This window comes from Podarcis melisellensis (assembly GCF_964234715.1).
Source record: "Podarcis melisellensis genome assembly, chromosome: 5".
NCBI lineage: Eukaryota > Metazoa > Chordata > Lepidosauria > Squamata > Lacertidae > Podarcis > Podarcis melisellensis.
In genome coordinates this window covers 57437643-57456926 of record NC_138537.1, presented here as the reverse complement: position 1 = coordinate 57456926, position 19284 = coordinate 57437643, and the positions used below count along the sequence as shown (strand labels likewise).

At 44.3% G+C, this 19284-nt stretch overlaps 1 protein-coding gene across 3 annotated transcripts in view; it reads right to left on the bottom strand.

Annotated features, from left to right (window-relative positions):
- Positions 1–10065, bottom strand: part of PTPRE (protein tyrosine phosphatase receptor type E) — a 140419-nt gene extending 130354 nt beyond the window's left edge. For all 3 annotated transcript variants that reach the window (XM_081912687.1, XM_081912690.1, XM_081912691.1), the window contains exon 1: positions 10012–10065. In XM_081912687.1, coding sequence (XP_081768813.1) covers positions 10012–10056 — 45 coding nt within the window. In that variant the 5' untranslated portion in view covers positions 10057–10065. The remainder of the gene's footprint in view (positions 1–10011) is intronic.
- Between the last annotated feature and the right edge of the window lie 9219 nt (positions 10066–19284).

The following is a 19284-nucleotide window of genomic DNA, read 5'->3' as shown; positions in this document are numbered from 1 at the left end:
TTTTGCTCCCTGGCGCCACCTGGTGTTGCATTTTTATAACACATTCAAAATGCAGTTTCTTGACTAATGTAGCCGAGTCCTTAATCCATGGGTAGGCAAACTAAGGCCCGGGGGCCGGATCTGGCCCAATCGCCTTCTAAATTCAGCCTGCAGACGGTCTAGGAATCAGCGTGTTTTTACATGTGTAGAATGTGTGCTTTTATTTAAAATGCATCTCTGGTTATTTGTGGGGCATAGGAATTTGTTCTTTCTTCCTCTTCTTCAAAATATAGTCCAGTCCCCACAAGTTCTGAGGGACAGTGGACCGGCCCCCTGCTGAAGAAGTTTGCTGACCCCTGATTAAGAGGTTGTGACTGGCCCAAGGTCACCCAGTGAGCTTCATGACTGAATGGGGATTTGAACCGTGATCTCCCAGGCCCTAGACTGACATTCTAACCACTACACCACACTGGCTGCCTAGAGTATTTCTCTCAGCAGCTTTCAGTTATGCATAGTGCAGTATCTTCTTGGGTCGGCTCTGTGGGTTTGAAGCTGGAGCCGCAGTGTTACTGAGCAGATACTGAGCATGAGGGGTGGGAAGGAGGCATGTGAGGCACCTTCACCGCCACCTGGGCCTGCCTCTGCTCTGCTCTCCTCCGAGCGGAGCACTGCCTTCCCGGCAGCTCCCCGCTCCCCCCTCACAGCCTCCGCCTCTTCTTCCCAGCCTCCACCACCACCATGGCGCTGAAGATGGTGAAAGGCAGTATGGACCGCATGTTCAACAAGAACCTCCAGGACCCGGTGCACGGCATCCGCAACCACAAGGAGGACGAGGCAAGGTACATCTCTCAGCGCGTCAACGAGATCAAGCAGGATCTGAAGCAGAATAACATTGCCATGAAAACGAATGCCGTCTGCAAGCCCACCTACTTGCAAATGCTGGGCTACAGCATCAGCTGGGCAGCCTTCAACATCATCGAAGTCATGAGAGCCTCAAAATTCACCTTCAAAAGGATTGGGTACCTGGCAGCCTCACAGTGCTTCATGAAGGGACCGAACCAGATCTGAAAGGACCTGAGTTAGCCTCAACCAGTATGGCACCAGCATACTGGTTTGTCCTGCCTTGTGACTCCCGATCTGGCCAGAGACTTGGCCAACGACATCATGACCCCGATGTCTCAGACGAAGCTTTACATCAGGAAGAGGGCAGTGTTAATCATGAACAAAGTGTTCTTGAAATGCCCCGAGTCCCTGCGCCCTGCGCTCTCCCGCCTGAAGGAGTAGCTGGAAGATCCAGATCCAGGTTAGCAAGCTGGATGAAACAGGATCCAGAAGATGGCAAAGACTGTGTGTGTTTGGGGTGTGGAGGGGAAGGGAGTCGCTCCTGGTAGCCTTTTATTGGGTTTTTGTTTTTATCATATAATTTTGTGTTTTTATATTGTGTTTTTATGCTGTAACCACCCTGAAACCTGCAGGTATAGGGCAGTATACAAATTTAATAAATAATAATAAAAAAATAAATAAACTTCCAGGACCAAGTCCAGAGAATAGCTTTGGAGAGACTGTCCCACAGTCATCCATCATGTTCTCCATGCATTTCACATCTATATGGAACCATTGTGAGTGATCACAATAAAGGAAACAAGAATAAAGAGTTAACTTCACTGGCCTCGGGTGATTTATTGTTTTATTGCTAACCTATTCCTGACTCCGGCCCTGACATCCAGGGATTTGGGGTGCAATGCTGCCATTCATTCATTCATTCATTGCATTTAATCTAAGCAATTTATATACTAATGCAAACACAATCGCCTCTAAATGGTACACAAGAAATACAATGCAAAAAGAAGGTTTGTATTCTATAACTATACTGATAACACTCAACTCTTACATCTCTGTAATAAAAACTATATGGACAGACCTCTATCACCAATGTCTCATGTTGTAGGGAGTGGTAGGGTGGAATGCAAGGAGACCAATGGTCAGTGGTGCCAGAACCAGACAGGCAGAATCACTTCATTCTGGCTTTGTCACAATTCTCCTCACTGCTGAGTTCTGCAAAGGCTAACAGTGAGACGACGGAGCCGAAGCTGGCGGGCAGTGCCAACTCCTGGCCTGCTTATAACGAAGAAGGCAATCATGTGAGGAGCTAACTAAGGGCAGACCGAGGTTGGAGGGGCACTGCCCCATCTCCCCTAATAGACCAGCCTAGAATGAATCTAAAAAAGTTCTGAAGAGCCCATTTGAAAGAGGCAAGGGAGGAGCCAGGCGAGCCCTTCCTTGGGGGGGGGGGGGAGAAATAATTTAGGAGCTATAGCCAAAAATGGTCTCTTTCTTGTCCCACCAGGAGACAAGGCAACAATGATAAGGGCTTCAGGAATTGATGGCAGATCAGGCTGCAGATTGTTGCTCCTGCACCATGTGTACACCAGTGTGCAAGCAATTCATTGGTTGTCATGTACCTAATCATTGTGTGTATATCATGGCAGAGAGACAAACGTTATCAGCTGCTAATGCCGTCTTGATGCATGTTGCAACTGCAGAGTCCAGCTGAACTATTCAGCAGCCCTAGTATCTGGACAGAAGCTCTTGCCAGGATTGAAAAAGGCCCAGCCATCAGCGCCGATGCTGAAATTGGCAGAAATTGGGGGACAAGGGGTGTGGCAACAAAGTTTCGGACTGATGTCTGACATCATAATGGATGTGCCTTCTCACGTAGGCCCTTCATCCTGTTTCTGAGTAGCGCATACACTGGTGGTTGCTTGGCAACCATTTGCCTGTATTTATCAGGCATCACTGCGTGCCCTTTCTGAATTTGCTAAAGAACACTCCTAGCTAGAGATTTTCTAGTGACCTTCGTCTTACAATAATATATCGCATCACCAACTGGAATCTAAACGACTTAAGAGAGAAGCATGTAAAACTATTTCACTGGGTGCCCACAAAAAAACAACAGATGCTACAGCACAAAAAAATAAGATCGGATCAATTTTACACACAGATATTTATATTGGTTGTTGCTTACTTGAGCATGAGACATGCATCTGTATTACCTGAGGAAGTTGGTAAGAAACCAGCCTCCTTGACATTCACGTTCATTATTTTCACCTGCATAGGTTGGCATTTCCAGCCTGCTAGATCCAGCTATATTACTATCATTCAGAATGTGAGCTCAGATGCAAGTTTGCTTCAAACACAGATGAGATGTTAACAGAACTGCCACAGATGAGATGTTAACAGAACTGCCAATGCTAAATAAAAGATTCTTATTATCTTGAACACCTGAATAAACATAAACCATGGCCAGAAGTTTCTGGTGGATTGTAGGGACCGAGTAAAGTGCAAAAGTTGTTGATACGCCTTAGACAGTCATGCTAGGAAGGGCAGAGTGGGGTGACATTGCTCACCTAGCTTCTGAAACTGAGAAGGAGAGGGGTGAGACAGCGGAGAGGCTGGCATGGTGCATGTGCAGTGCTGGGAACATCAGATTGGCTCTACTGGTTGCAGACATCCCTGCTACATCCCCTTCTCAGTTACCAGCAGCAACCTCTGCATTGCGAAGCGAGATGGACATCATTGCCCCATCCTGCTCTGCCTTGTGAGCCACTATCAACCTGAGACAGATAACTATTGCCTGGCTTTCTAAGTGTCCTGCTGGCAGGCATACTACCCACACATTATAACAGGACCACATATATAGTCCAGCATCCTGTTCTTAAATGGCCAACCGGATGCTTGTTGGATGCCCGTAAGAAGGACATAAGTGCCCTCTGCCCACCTGCGGTTCCCAACAACTGGCATTCAGAGGCATAGCCACTGTGGCTAGTAGCAGTTGATAGTCTTATTCTATATGAATTAGTCTACTCTTCTTTTAAAGCCATCCACGCTGATGTTCTGCTGAAATTCTGCCCCAACTATTCAAAGTGCAGGAACCCTGTTCTCCTTTGCCCCTCACCACCCTGTACCAATGTCAGGGGCAGAATGGAAGGGCAGAGCCTATAATTTTGTCTACTCTTTAGAACTTTCCAGAACCTAATGTTACTGAAGTAAGACTGTGCACCTAGTCTGATATTGCACATCTCTTTAAAAAGTTATTACCTGCTCCAACACCAAAAGCCTTTCTAGAAAGTCTGCTTTGGGTTGTCACCTTCTTTGTGGGTTCTTGTGCCATTTTGAGCACATCTCCTCACATGGAGAAAATTAGCAGGTAAAGCTTTTTTCTGATATGAAGATTAGTGGTGGGAAAGCTTCCTTGCTGAACTCTGTTGTTTAGTAGTGCCAGGAAATAAAGCTGGCAAGCTTATTGCCAGGAGCTCTACCATTAGGATTTAGTGCCTGGTGACATGGCCGGTATTTAATAGCATTGAAAGAGGCTCGGGTGTGGGACATACCTTATCTGGCTTAATCAAACCCACTTGTACTTCTTTATTTCCTTTTTTGCACTGTGATCATGGTTTCGCCATCTTTATACAAACCGAGTTGCAATATTCAACCTTTTAAAAAAGCTATTTAAGCAAAGGAACACTAGAGGGCAGCACAATCCTTTTGGTTTACAGAAGAACACACTCTTGCCACACTGTAATATACTATCCTAGGCAAAAGAATGAAGCGCTTTATAATTTGTTGCATTCTTTGTGTTTGTTCAAGTGATTATTGTCTTAAGGAACCTTTACAAAACCAAACGTCCTGTTCTTCTGCTCAGTCTTCATCTAAGCTGCAAAACTCCTACCTACCGAGGAATTTCTGTGAGAAACCTCACAGAGTGTTTGTTGTGGGGGAGGAAGGGAAAAGGAGATTGTTAGCCGCTTTGAGACTCCTTAGGGTAGCGATAAAGCGGGATATCAAATCCAAACTACTACTACTACTACTATTCTTCTTCTTCTTCTTCTTCTTCTACTACTACTACTACTACTACTACTACTTAGCACCACTGGTAACTCAACAGGACTTATTTCTGAGTAAGAATGCATAGGATTGCATGGGCAGAAGATTTTTTCTATAAGCATTATGCACAAAATGGGTATTTCACTAAGATTACCCTAGGAAATTTTTTTACAGTACACCCATGCATTTGCTTCATAACAATTTTTTTTTATAATAATAAATAAAATTTATAATTGGTACACTTGTTACAGTATGATTATCTCTGTTCTGACCGTCAGAACTGATAGAATCATTGAGTTGGAAGGGACCTTGGAGATCATCTCTTCCAACCCCTTATTCCAATCTCATTGTTGCCTTGCTCCTTTTAGTAATAAACAGCAGTGGCATGGCCAACTAGGTCAGATGGACAGGCCTGCTCCACCATGTCATCTGCCACAGCTGCCAAATGTATGGTGAGAGCATTGTGTTATCAGAGGGGTTAGGAACCAAACACATAAATTTAAGGACGTAGAATGAACTCACATAGCAGTTTTAAAGGTCGTAGCTCAGTGGCAGTGCATCTGTTGCACATGGAAAAGATACCGTGTTCAGTCTCTGAAATCCCCAGGTAGAACTGGAAATGTCCAATATCTGAAACCCTGGAGAGCCTCTGCCAGTCATTGGAGATAATACAGAGGAAGATGGACTAATGGACTCCATGTATGGTAGATTCCCATGAGTCCTACAGTTCTTCAACCAGTGATCCAAACCATTAATGTGTACTTGGGAAATAACTCTCATTGAATTAAATGGGCTTATTTCCATGGTGGTTGAATTACAGTGATCATATTCTGTAGTTCTGCGCTGCAAACTGCTGAAATATCTTGCCAGAATGTCAACTGCATTCAAAGACCTACCCGAGCTGAGTATAGCCAGGTGTGAGTTATCTGCTACCACAAAATTTTATAAATCAGTCCATCCAATTTTCCTTGAAAGAAACCAAGAGGCAATCAATGCCTGTGATGGAAGTTCAAGCAAAGCACAGATGCCTGTTGTGTGTTTAGCTAAAGAAATCACTGGAGAAGGTTCATTGAATTGCACGATATCCTAATTGCAGCTACGTCAAAGAGTGCCATAAAGGGCCTATAATAAACCTGAGCATGAATTTGTTGTTTTTTAAAAAAAATCTTTATGGGTTTTTTTTGTTTCTCAAGTTAGAAAATGTTTCTGCTTTGACTCTGCAATCCTTCACGATGCATTATACTAGAAATTCCATGGCATTGTTTGTGTCCCTTTCAATCATTTTTTTTAAAAAAAGTTTTAACACAGCTTTATGAACCATATTATATTTTATATTCAATTTCAGGAATTCTCTGAATGCAGTTTAAATATATTTTAATTAAATCAAAATAAAGAAGAAAAATATTTGAGTCAAACTATTCGTGACACAGGTGGCGCTGTGGGTTAAAGCCTCAGCGCCTAGGACTTGCCGATCGAAAGGTCGGCGGTTTGAATCCCTGCGGCGGGGTGCGCTCCCGCTGCTCGGTCCCAGCGCCTGCCAACCTAGCAGTTCGAAAGCACCTCTGGGTGCAAGTAGATAAATAGGGACCGCTTACCAGCGGGAAGGTAAACGGCGTTTCCGTGTGCGGCTCTGGCTCGCCAGAGCAGCGATGTCACGCTGGCCACGTGACCCGGAAGTGTCTCCGGACAGCGCTGGCCCCTGGCCTCTTAAGTGAGATGGGCGCACAACCCCAGAGTCTGTCAAGACTGGCCCGTACGGGCAGGGGTACCTTTACCTTTACCTTTATTCGTGACACAGAACATCTTTGACTGGGTCTCCCAATGCTTTTTTCTTTACTTCCAAGCAATGGATCATAGTAGGGGAAGGGAATTAACCCTTCTCTCCCCCCCCATGCCCTTTCACCCAATCAAATCAATTTCCCTTAAGAGCACTACAAGGAAAGGTGCTAGTATGATTTTATGACGTCTCCTTTAGGCTACAGGTAAAGGCAGCCCCTTGAAACAAGCAAGGAACCCAACAGAGATGCTGAAGAGCAGAAAGTTGGTCCTTTCCAGACTAACGATACGTGACCTTAGTTATCTGTGACAATGTCAGACAAACCGTGACAGAGAGAGCAGCAGATTAATCAGTGATCGTGGGCAACTTGTACCATTTCCAGTGAAGCAACTAGTCACTGCTTGTTTACATATTTTACTTGCTTATTTTTTGAGCTCAAAAATACTTCAGATGACATCCCTGTCACACATGCTATCAGTTTTTACTTTAAGGATCAAGCTGCTTGTGGAATAGAAATCTGCGTTATCGTCATGCAAAATAGCAATGACACGTCAAGTGACTGTGTGCAGTCATGTCAAATAGTAATGATGTATTGGCTGATGACAGCTATTCTAGGTTGTTTTTTAAAAAAGAAAAAAACCATTTGGTTTAAGATGGGGTGGGGAATGTTTTCCAGCCCAAGACCCATATTACTTTGTGGGGGAGCTTCCAGGGATCACATGCTGGTGGTGGCCTGTGCCCAAGCCAAGAGTGGTAGAGCAACAGATGTGGCCTATCTTTTGCAGCCAAACAAAAGCTGGAGGTTTCCGCTTGCAAAACACCACAAACACATTCTCTATCCAGACAAGCAAGAGGCCTTTATCAGGACACATTCCAGCCAGGCAAAAGCACTTGAGGAGGGTGCAGGACAGGGCTGGTGAGAGAACCATCCTGGTGAGGGGGGGCATGTCCTGAGGGCCATGTAGTGCAGCCTGGAGGGCCACATTCAGACCCCAAGCCTGAGGATTCCCATCCTGATTTAAGTGAAGATCGACAGATTGACACATGGACACAAAGGTTTGGAAATTGCATGTTGCGGAACCAGGCCTTAACTTGCACGCCATGCGGGCAGTAAACCCATCTTACTGTTTCACGTAATGGGCTCATTTCCAACTTGGCCTGCAGGCACTCACATTTCCCCTTAGCTTCCCTAACAGGTAGCAAGTGAAAGGGATTAACTGGTATAGGAAGTGTAACAAATTAGCTGGCCAAGACCTAGACCAGGCATAGGCAAACTCCGGCCCTCCAGATGTCTGGGACTACAATTCCCATCATCCCTAGCTAATAGGACCAGTGGTCAGGGATGGTGGGAACTGTAGTCCCAAACATCTGGAGGGCCAGAGTTTGCCTATGCCTGGCCTAGACTGAGAAAACAAGGCTTTTCAGAACCCTGGACAAATCCCAGAGAAGAGGCAACTTGCCTTGCCTAGAGCTGGTGGTTGACTGAGCTCTTACTTGGCCCCTGGACTGACTATCTCTCCCAGGCTGCAATGCACCCTCTTACTGGAGATTCTTAAAGGGACAGGCCCCTGGCATCAAGATGCCATTCTATCACTTCTCTGCCTGCTGACTCAGTGGCACATGAGGTCCTTTGCAGCAAGGATGCAGCCCCTTAGTGAGATCTGACATGGGAGCTGCAGTCAATGGGAATCTTGGTTTGATGGCATCAGGTTCACAAGGTTCCTGGTTGCGGTATCAAGCTCAGTGGTGGCCTCTAGACCTCTGTGGGCTGTGCTACTGGATCTCCTCCTGATTTCATTGGCCCTTCATCTGCTGAGTCATTATTGGACATCAGAGTCACGGCACCATTAACACACACAATAGCCATGACCCATGACTGTATTACAAGTGACGTCTTTATTGGACTTTTCCTACCTATGTTCACCTTGCTTGGTAAATGCCATGGTCTTCCCAACAAGCAGTTCAACTTGGGGCTAACAAGCTGAGGAATTTGTATCATGGGAAATGATCTTTTTAGTACTGCAAGATTAAATCAGTTGATTAATCAGCTAGCGTTTGGTTGATTAATCCAGTGTTTCCCAACCTTGTGCCTCCAGCTGTTTTTGGACTACAGTTCCCATCATCCCTTGCCACTGGTCTTGCTAGTCAGGGATGATGGGAGTTGTAGTTCAAAAACAGCTGGAGGCACAAGGTTGGGAAACACTGGATTAATCTATGGAGCACAGTTTGAATCATTGAGGGGGAATATTAATTGATAGCATATGAGTTAAGGGTAAATGTGAAGCTATTTTTAATTTGGCATAATAAATTATAGGGAATTTAAAAAGAAACTATTTAAGATGACTCTTCCTTATGCAAACAGTATTGCTATACAGTGGTACCTCGGGTTACATACGCTTCAGGTTACAGACTCCGCTAACCCAGAAATAGTACCTCAGGTTAAGAACTTTGCTTCAGGATGAGAACAGAAACGTGCTCCTGCGGCGCAGCGGCAGCAGGAGGCCCCATTAGCTAAAGTGGTGCTTCAGGTTAAGAACAGTTTCAGGTTAAGAACAGACCTCTGGAACGAATTAAGTACTTAACCCGAGGTACCACTGTATGTCTGAAAAACTGCCTCCTTCCCTGCGGACCCTCTCAAGTTCAGCAGAGGGGAACCTCGTGATAGTTCCACCACCCTCAGAAGCACAGGGTGTGGTAGGCCCAGGAGAGCACATTCTCTGTGGCAGCCCTAAATTGTGGATTTCCCTCCACAGAGGTGCATCTGGCATCTTCATTTTACAGCTTTCCTCTGAAGACACGCCTCTTTCCTTTGACTTTTGAGATACATATTTTTCGGATCCACTGCAGTTGTGATTGTAATTTGTTTTAAAATGCTTCTAATGTTGTATTTTACATTTTTGTGACCTGCCCCGGGACCCTGTGGTGAAGGGCAGGTAATTAACTTCAGCCTATATTGAATTATATAGTCTATATTGAATTATAAAGTGTTTCTCAAAAATTATCTGTACTGAAGTTCTAGTAACATGCAAATGAACTAACTTTGTTAAATTTGTTGCCTAATTTGTTAAAAGGCAGAGGATTAATCAACCAAGCAGCCTCTGAGTGCTTCACAGCCAGAATCGCTTTTTCTTTTAGAGCTGAGACCTCTTTCACGGTCTCTTTCCACACATAGAAGCAGAAAAATATATACAAAAAAACCCACATTAAATATTTAAGAATAAAACAATATAATCCTGTCCAAATAAACCACACAAAAAAATCTGCTAACATAAAGTACAGTCAGAGCTGCATAAAGTACAGGGCTGGAGCCCGAAAAGGTAGTGAAAGAAAAAGGGAGGGGAGAGAAACAAACATACCTGTTACATGCTCACCTTTGAATTGAGTTGATTGTAAGGACAGCTCTTTTTTCTGTTCATTTATATCAGCTGCAAGGAAATACTTAAAATACACTGTGATCAGAGATCTATTTTTATTTTAAATCTGGTTTAACCAAGGTGGCAACTTATGAGACTTGTAGTCATAGCGTAAGTCAATTTGACTTGAAAGAACTTGACAACCCACCACTATCCATCTTAATTTGTCTTTCACAAATGTAAGGGGTGGGAGCAATAATTAGGGGATTCCCTTTCACCATGCTAACGATGAATAAGTGATAGCATCTTTTGGTCTTATCTTATTTCCTTGAATTCTGATTCCTCCCCCGGCAATTTGGAGCCTTGAAACTTCAGGCATTTATGTTTCATTATTTATGAAACAATCTTTAAGGGAAGAAAATGTATGCTCTCCATCTAGCAATTTTATCACTCCAGGAGTATGCCGTGAAAATAAGGTAGATTTTTTTTTTTTTTAAAAGCACTACCATCTAAAATGTTTTGCAGAAGATAGAGTTTGTTTTTAAAGTCTTTTTTGTGATCTGAATATGAAACACACGGAAGGAAGGAAGGAAGGAAGGAAGGAAGGAAGGAAGGAAGGAAGGAAGGAAAAGGAAGGCAGTTTATGCACACAACAAACAGCTGAAATTCTCATCAGGTACCTGTCATGGGATTGTTTCAATCTACCAAAGGAAACAATCCCAAGACCATTTTTAGCTTTTCTTAGGCCCACATGGTGTGAAGATGCTTCACAGGACAAATGATTATTTCCTAGCTGCTCGCTATGGAAAATACAGTGGTACCTCAGGTTAAGTATTTAATTCGTTCCGGAGGTCCTTTCTTAACCTGAAACTGTTCATAACCTGAAGCACCACTTTAGCTAATGGGGCCTCCTGCTGCTGCCGTGCTGCCGGAGCCTGATTTCTGTTCTCATCAGGAAGCAAAGTTCTTAACCTGAAGCACTATTTCTGGGTTAGCAGAGCCTGTAACCTGAAGCGTGTGTAACCTGAAGCATATGTAACCTGAGGTACCACTGTAACTTCTTTCTCCATAACACTGAGTCATATTAATTTTCTTGTCAGTTTGTACTACCCCACTGTATCTATGTGGCAGACATAACTCATGATGAGATAGCATTCTACAATCAAATTTATGGAAATGAAAGCATTAGAAGACATACAGAAAATTAAGTGGCACAGAAGATCAGCCATCTTGCAAAGATCTAAAAAAAATAAAAATCTCATGAAATGTATCTAATTGAGTGAAGTGATCCATTTTAGCCTGACACCACAGCTTTCTTTCAGTCCCTGAGGCTGTCTTTCCTGATTCCCATAGTCAGATTTTTTTTTTCCTAAGCGGTGCTGGAGAATTTGCCTAAAGCAACCTTGCTTTCTTCAAAATTTCTTTCTGGTGAAAGCTTTAACTCACACACATTCTTTTGCAGACCTGGCGGGCATGTCTTACTTTGCAAATCCAGCACACCTAAATACTCAATTTGTCATTGTCAGGGCACTACTAGGATGCTCTTCTCTACAAATGATAAGCCTTCTAGATCCCTTGCAGGTTTTGTTTTTTTAAGAATATTGGAAGCCAGGATGTTTCCAAGGTGGGTTTCGGGCAAAAACTGGTGCCTAACATGCTTCAGTGTTTATGGCTATTTCAGCAGCAATTAATATTAGAATGACAGAACTGTAGAGTTGGAAGGGACCCTGAGGATCACCTAGTCCAGCCCCCTGCAGTGCAAAAATATTCAGCTGTCCCATACAGGAATCAAACTCCAACCTTGACATTATCAGCACCATGCTCTAACCAACTGACCTATCCATTAATAAGGTTATTAAACCTTATTATCTAGTGAATCATGAAATACATTTGATTTGGACCAGATATTGTTGGACTACAAGTCCCATTATCCTTGGCCATGGGCCACTGGGGCTGATGGGAGTTGGAGTCCTTCTCATTTGTGTTATCCAGGGCAGAAAGATGGCAGGCGTGTGTGTACTTTTTGCTACAGCATCTCTATTTGACACACCAGCTCCATTCAGATGGTTGGAAAGCCAACTGAATCAACTCCAAATGATACACATAATCCTGTGCCAGTTCTAACTTGGCTCTTTTGAAACCACAGGATCTACTACAGGCCTCCACCAGCCTGTTCATATCAAGAACAGGCTGGTGGAGGCAGCAGCCTGAGTTAGGCACCAGAAGCACACTGATCAGCTTGGTCTAATATGTGAAAGTTAAATGTCCCTTTTCCCACACCACATTTCTCAAAAGCATCCCCTCAGTCTTGATTCAGACTCAGTTTATATCTCACTTTTATCCTGGTGACCGAAGTGTTCTGAATGTCATTATCTGGACAAATGCCTGTTGCTTCTCTGAAATCTACTTTGCTCTTGTTCCTCGGTTTCTTGTTGTTGAGTTCAGTAGGTTAATTATGGGTTTGAACTCTGGGGTGTAGTGGAGAATCAGCAAGATGGTGAAGCAGAGACTCAAAAGGAATTCAGTGATAGTACCTGCATTCAGACCTGCAGTATTTGCCATTTCATAGAATCATGGGTTATTGTTTAATGGTGATCTAGGCACGACTAGAATTAGATTTCATTTAGTTATCATTTCACCCACCAAGGAGTTAAGGGTTGTGTATATGGTCTTATCCAGGGGTCAGCAAACTTTTTCAGCAGGGGGCCGGTCCACTGCCCCTCAAACCTTGTGGGGGGCTGAACTATATTGGGGGGGTGAACAAATTCCTATGCCCCACAAATAACCCAGAGATGCATTTTAAATAAAAGGACACATTCTGCTCATGCAAAAACACGCTGATACCCATGGGCCGGACTGAGAAGGCGATTGGGCCAGATCTGGCCCCTGGGCCTTAGTTTGCCTACCCATGGTCATATCCTTGCAATAACCCAGTGAAACAGGTTAGGCGGAGAGTTAACAACTCACCTAAGATCACCCAACGAGCTACATGGCTGAACAGGATTTAAACCTTGATCTCCCCAGTCCAACACTCTAAGTACCACCACACTGGACGACCTGTTTCATATGTGTCCGCACATGAGCTAATCAAGCCACTTTAACCTTGACTGACAAAAGGGTATTGGTTTTGCTTGCATTATATAGTTAGGTTATTAAAAGTGTTTGGAATGAACAGCAAGTTACACCGAAAGTGAAAACCAAGGAAGAATTAGATGGGGGAGGAAGGGAAGAAAGGTGAGATAAGATGCAACTGCTGAAAAAATAGAACAAAAATTTACATGACTAAGTTTTAAACTCTTTGCTGTATTCTAGAACTAAGACGATTTGACTTCTCTTTTGTTTTTCTTTTGTATTAGTATTATTATTAAATATAAATTTAATAAATAATAATGCTAATCTTTCTACTTCATCCACTGTATTTTTTTATTCACTCTTGGATACAAAAATCATGTTGTCCAGAAGGAAGACCAGTGCTGAAAGAGAAAACATTTTAAGATACTTATTTGCTCTGCCTCAGGAAATTTGTTCTTAATCTTCAAGATGACCTCTTTCAGACGCTTCGGAGCACTTTAAACACCACAAAAGACCAAGAACAAGTCAGCATTCTTAGGGCATTTAGTGCCTACTGACAATTTATTGACTTCATGACTTCAGAATGGAAATCCATCTCTTACTACAAGCACCACTGGCAACTGAAATACTTTCAGCCAAGCTGCATGTCACAGGAGCAGGTCTCTATCTTGAAATGTGACTCTGCTGTATCAATGCATTGCAGGCCCTTGGGGGTCCCTTTCAACCCTGCAAGGCTATGAATCTATGAATGCATGAAGTGGAATGGGTTTGGGGAGAGCCACTTTTGCCCTTGCAGCCCTACTGCCTCATCTTCTGGTCAGGCTGCCTTCCAGTATCCATTCCAGCTAAGGGGAAAGCTGACCCCAGGGAATGGGCTATAGAAGGACAGAAGCTCAGCTCCTCAATCAGCATCATAAGTAGGTAAAAGTTAGCCAAAACCTGTTGGATGGCCAACACATCAAGCACTCCTCACTGTTTCTGCCTCGACTGAATATATATGTACATTTCATGAAGCACATGGCTTCCTTAGAATATCAACTGGTTCTTTAAAAATAAAATAAAAACTATCCCTTGTGACATGTACTCAGCTAGGGGGTAACTAGGCAGGGTAACTGTGTAGTGATTTTGAAATGTCCTTATTTATGAGTCCCACCCTTTGTGCCCCTTGCCAAGGCACACATCACTTCCCCGCTTGCTGTCAGCATAAATAATGCAACTCTACCCCAACAAATTAACATTGTTAACCACAGAAAGGAGAAGTGGTTGGCACTTCGCCCGCAAGCCCAGCTCCTGTTTTAGCAGGTGATCCTTGAATCATGTGCAGCTACATACACATTCAGGCAACTGGGCTCACGGGGGGGGGGGGGGGCTCCGTGACTCTTTCACCACTTCTATTTACCAATTGTGTTGACAAAATAATGTCATGATGGATTGGGGGCGGGGAGGAAGAATCAACGGTGCGACCTGATGCAGATCATGCTCACCTGTGCCCATCATAGGATGCTTTCTCGATATTGCAGCCCACCTGGGAGAAAATATTCCTGGAGGCTGAACTGTGTAGCAAGTTGACTCAGCACCTCCCACTGCACACCCACTTTGTACTTCAAAATTGCGCACTTCCAGCTAACCTGGCACTTTGATACATGTGATGTTACTATCTTCCATTGCCAAACATATTGGTCAGCATACATCCATGCATGCATACACACACACACACACACACACACACTCCATGGGGCACCGAGGAAGCGAAGAAAGTTTATAAACAGTGGGTCCCAAAAGCCATGAAATGCAAGGGGTAGCATTAGGTCTGTCACAATTCTCTGCAATGTGCATGCTGGACAAGAGCAAAAGTAGGGACAGCAGAACCTATTACATAAACAAACCCCATGTTCTCTGCTGATCACTTGGAGGCTGGTGCTCAGAGACTGACAGGGTGGGAGGCGAGGAGACCATCAGTAGGTGGCGCCAGAGCCCATCACAGGCAGAGCCAACTAATTTTAGTTTTCTCCCTATCTTCCTCTCTGCTGAGTTCTACAAGGCCAACGCTGAGACTAAGCAAGAGGAAGCTGGCAGGCAGCGCCGCCCGCTGGAGTGGCTGTAGGTAAGGAGGCAGGCAGGTGGGGGCTGGCTGAAGTAGGCGGGGCTCGTGGACCGGCCTCCACTGCGCTTTCTTGTTCAGTGAGGGTCCTTATGTAGGAAGGTGACCTTCACTGCTACTCTGATGGTCCCACTGTGTGACACAAAAAAGCAAACTCTGAATTGTCTGACTACTAGGAACACATAAGGGAAGTTGCTGCCACCAGTTACACTAAATCCTCACAAGAAACTCAGCAGCGCGTAATACAATCTTTCTCCCAGATAAGGAATACGCAATAACTAGCATGGGTACAAAAACCATGTCAATACTACTTGGCCATTCAAGCATCCGATAGGTTCGGCCAACGAGCAGTTTGGAGATAAATTACAAAATTGCTTGGAGTATCCGTAAATCTTTCATGCTCATATTCACATTGCATTCATAAATCCCTGGGAGTCCAACCCCTTAGAAATCGGCTGAATTGTCCGGGCACACATGTATACCAAATCCATACATAATTCAAAGCTGCTCATCAACCACAACAGATTAAATATAATCTCCCACTTTTTTTTTACAATATAGCTTCATTTATCCAACAGTTCATATCTAAAGCTGATATAAGTGGCAATGAATAGTGGAACCCCTTAGGGCAAAATCTTTCCCTACCTACACAAAGCCCCCTCCCCACCCCATTGGACTATATTTCAAGGGGCTAGGGCAGGGTGGAAAGGAGTCCATGGTGCTGAGATAACCTGGCATCACTGCATGTCTTCCCCCACTATGCTGCAAGGGGGGGTTGTGTTGCCTAGTGTAGGAAGACAGAATGTTGCCTGCTCACCTTGATGGTGCAGGTGTGCACCTACTACAAAAAGCAATACTATTTCATTTGCCTTCAGTGATGATGACATTAAAGAGTCAAATCAGGCTACATCACATGGTTTCATCTGACTGAGAGGGTGCAGTGTGTGATAAGGAAACTGTGCAGGGGGATCAGAGGAGAGGGAGAATGCCACACATTAAAAAGTTCAAAAACGTATGTTTGGATCTTCCCCCCCCCTTCCCCCCAGGGAGTCTTTTGTGCTGCCGCCACCCCAAGCCTCCTTTCTGCCCCAGTTTTTTCCACAGGCAGAAAATCTGGCACATCCCTCATGATGATATCATCACCCGCCTTTAAGGACAATGTTGCATGGCTCATCTGCAATTTAGGTCAAGTTGAGCTCAGTTCAGGAACGAGTTCCCTTCCTAAATGGTAAAGAGGTACCTTAATATTTTATGAAGAGATGCGACAGAAACAAAATAAACTGGAGGAGCTGATGTGGCCCATTATTGAGGAATCGAAAAGTTGTGGCCGGGAGCAATGACACGAAGAGATAATATAATGAGTGTTCAGCACAGGGACAACTTTCATATTTTGTGGGCTGGAGAGAGATTTCAGAGACAAAATCCACAGCAAGGTTCAAAGGCCTAGATATACAAGAGCAAATTGTTCCCAAAAAGCACATTTCAGCTTGTTGTGATTACTTTTCATACCTCATCATAACCAGTGCTATAGCTGCCCCAGGGGAATAATCACAAGCGATCTGAGACACAGGGAGAGGAACATTGCTTCCTGACCCTCCCCAAATGATATAAGGAGGCTGCATGCACTAAGGCAATTGAAATACAGAGAAATTAGAATGTCTCATTCTGATATAAAGATCTCTCCTTTAATAGGCATGAATGGGCAAATAAAACTATAAACACAGACAAAATACATATATACACAAAGCCCATCCGATGAGCTTCTTTCCAATGTGACAGCATTCTTTCCAATCGGTTCTCTAAGTCATCAAAGGTGACCTTGTTTGGCTTCACATCATTTTATATTTGCTTTGAACATTGTTGACAGTAAATGCGCTCTAGAGCTGTTTCACCTGCTAAGTAGACAAGGAAGACAGGTGTCTCCACCAGAATCTTACTGCTGTGATACAAAAGAAAGAAGGCGGGGAAACCCTACTGATCTCATTTGTGTGTCTTATTATTTACTGTAAATCAGAATATCCTCAACACACATGGGAAGGGTGGCTGGAAGAGTGACACTGTGTAAGAATTCCTTGCTTCTATTATATCACTAAGATGATGAAGCAGTAAATTGATCCTTTCTACATTTTTAAGAATTAAGTGCACAGGTGAAAAATAAGCTCATCCTTACGCAGCCCAATGTTATATCAAGCTCAGTAGTCACCTTTGATTGGCTGCTTCCCTCTTAGGGTCTCCAGCAGAGGTCCCAGTCCTGCTGTCCTCACATGGAGCGCTGGAACCATGTGGGATATAGGTTTTCTGCCACCTGGCTATATCCTCTTCTTGCAGTTGGAAACCAAATTATGGAATATCTATGAAGACCTAATATCTAGGGGAAAGCCGTAACTGTGATAGTGAAACTGCTTTAAATACAGAACGCTCCAAGGTTCTATCCCTACATAGGGCTGGGAAATATTTCTATCAGAAACCCTGGAGATCTGCTGCCAAACAGTGTAAACAATACTGAGGAAGATGGACCCATAGTCTGCCTCAGTGTAAGACAACTTCCTATGTTCCTGAGCACTTGTGCGTATTTTGCAGTTCTACCTAGAGTCCTGAAAATTTCAGCATTTGTGAGTTCCTTGAGATTTCAGCTGCTACTCATTTTCTCTTCTCCCACCTGCATTATGGAAATCAGTAGGACGGGAGGCCGTCCCCTTCCAAAGCTAGCCCAATACAATTTGCTGCTGGATAAGATAGTTATTCCATTTGCAGAAGTTGTCCAGGCTAGCAACCAAATATTTCATTGACATTGGCACTTAGCAGAGAAAGGGTAGTTCTATAGCCTAACATGGGAATGGAGAACCTGTGGCCCGCATCAATGGAGGCTGATGCTCCACCAACCTCAGGCTGCCCTTCACCAGCCTCCACCCTTCTTACTTAGAACCTGGCTGGCTGTTCCTCCTCAGTTTCAGCGTTGTCTTTGTAGGACTCACAAAGGAGGAGGAAGCTGGGGACAAAACCAGAATTAGTTGGCTCTGCCTGTGATTAACTGGGGCTCCTCCTACTGTTGGGCAACCCACAAGTCCCAGTGGGCACGAGCTGCTACTGCTGCAAAAGTTGCTGCATGGCAACTCTGATCACTGGCCATGCTGGCTGGGCCCAGGAGTCCAACAACATCCAGAAGGCCATAAATTCACCATCCCTGTTCTTACACCTCACTCTGCCTAATGATAGAGCTGGCCCTGCCTGCTTCCTGCTTTGTTTCCCTGGGATCAGCTTATGTCTTGCGTCCCTCTGTCACCTTTGCCCCCCACTTATCTTCCCTCCTTTCTTGGGATGATGTGTCCTTGCTTGGCCTTGTTCTAGCTCCAGTCAATGGATAAGTAAATAACTTAGAAGACAAGGAGAACCAGAACAAGCACCCACCATTGGCACTGAACTATATCCTTAAATTTATTGAAAGAGGTGGCCACTATATACCTGCAGCACTCAAACTATTTGAAGCCAAACCAATAGCACAACTTCTCTATGGTACCCAGCTGGGCCCCTTCTCTAATTTTACACTTCTAGAACCTGTACAATCCAAATTTCTAAGATCAGCCCTTCACGTCCCAAAATGTGTCTCTAATGCCACCCTGAGACTAGAGACAGGTTTCATAAACGTGGAGGCTAGAGTGCGGGTGACCATACTCAACCACTGGCTCAGAATATCTTTATTTCCCCTTGGCCTTGCCCCACTAACTATGAACGATGATTTTCAGTCCACATGGAAACAGGCTGTAGTAACTAAAATCTCAACCCTGGGCTTCTCTCCAGGTTTTCTACTTGGCATGAGATACAATCAGGCCAAAGCTCTCATAAAACAACATGTTGCAGACTCTGAGTGCCAACTGGATCTAGCCAGGACCCCAACTTTTATTGCCAATGAATCCTCCAGTACTCTGTGTCCCCTATGGCATATCTAGCTAAACTAGACGTCCGTAAGCACTGGAGGGCCTTGACCTTGGCTTGATGTCATGCCCTCCCCTCAGCTGTCCTTGAAGGCTGTACAGGAAGATTGTTATCTGGAGAGGCAGTGCCCCTGTGACTCTGGACAAATAGAAACAACAGGGCATAAGCTTCTCCAGTGTCTTTAT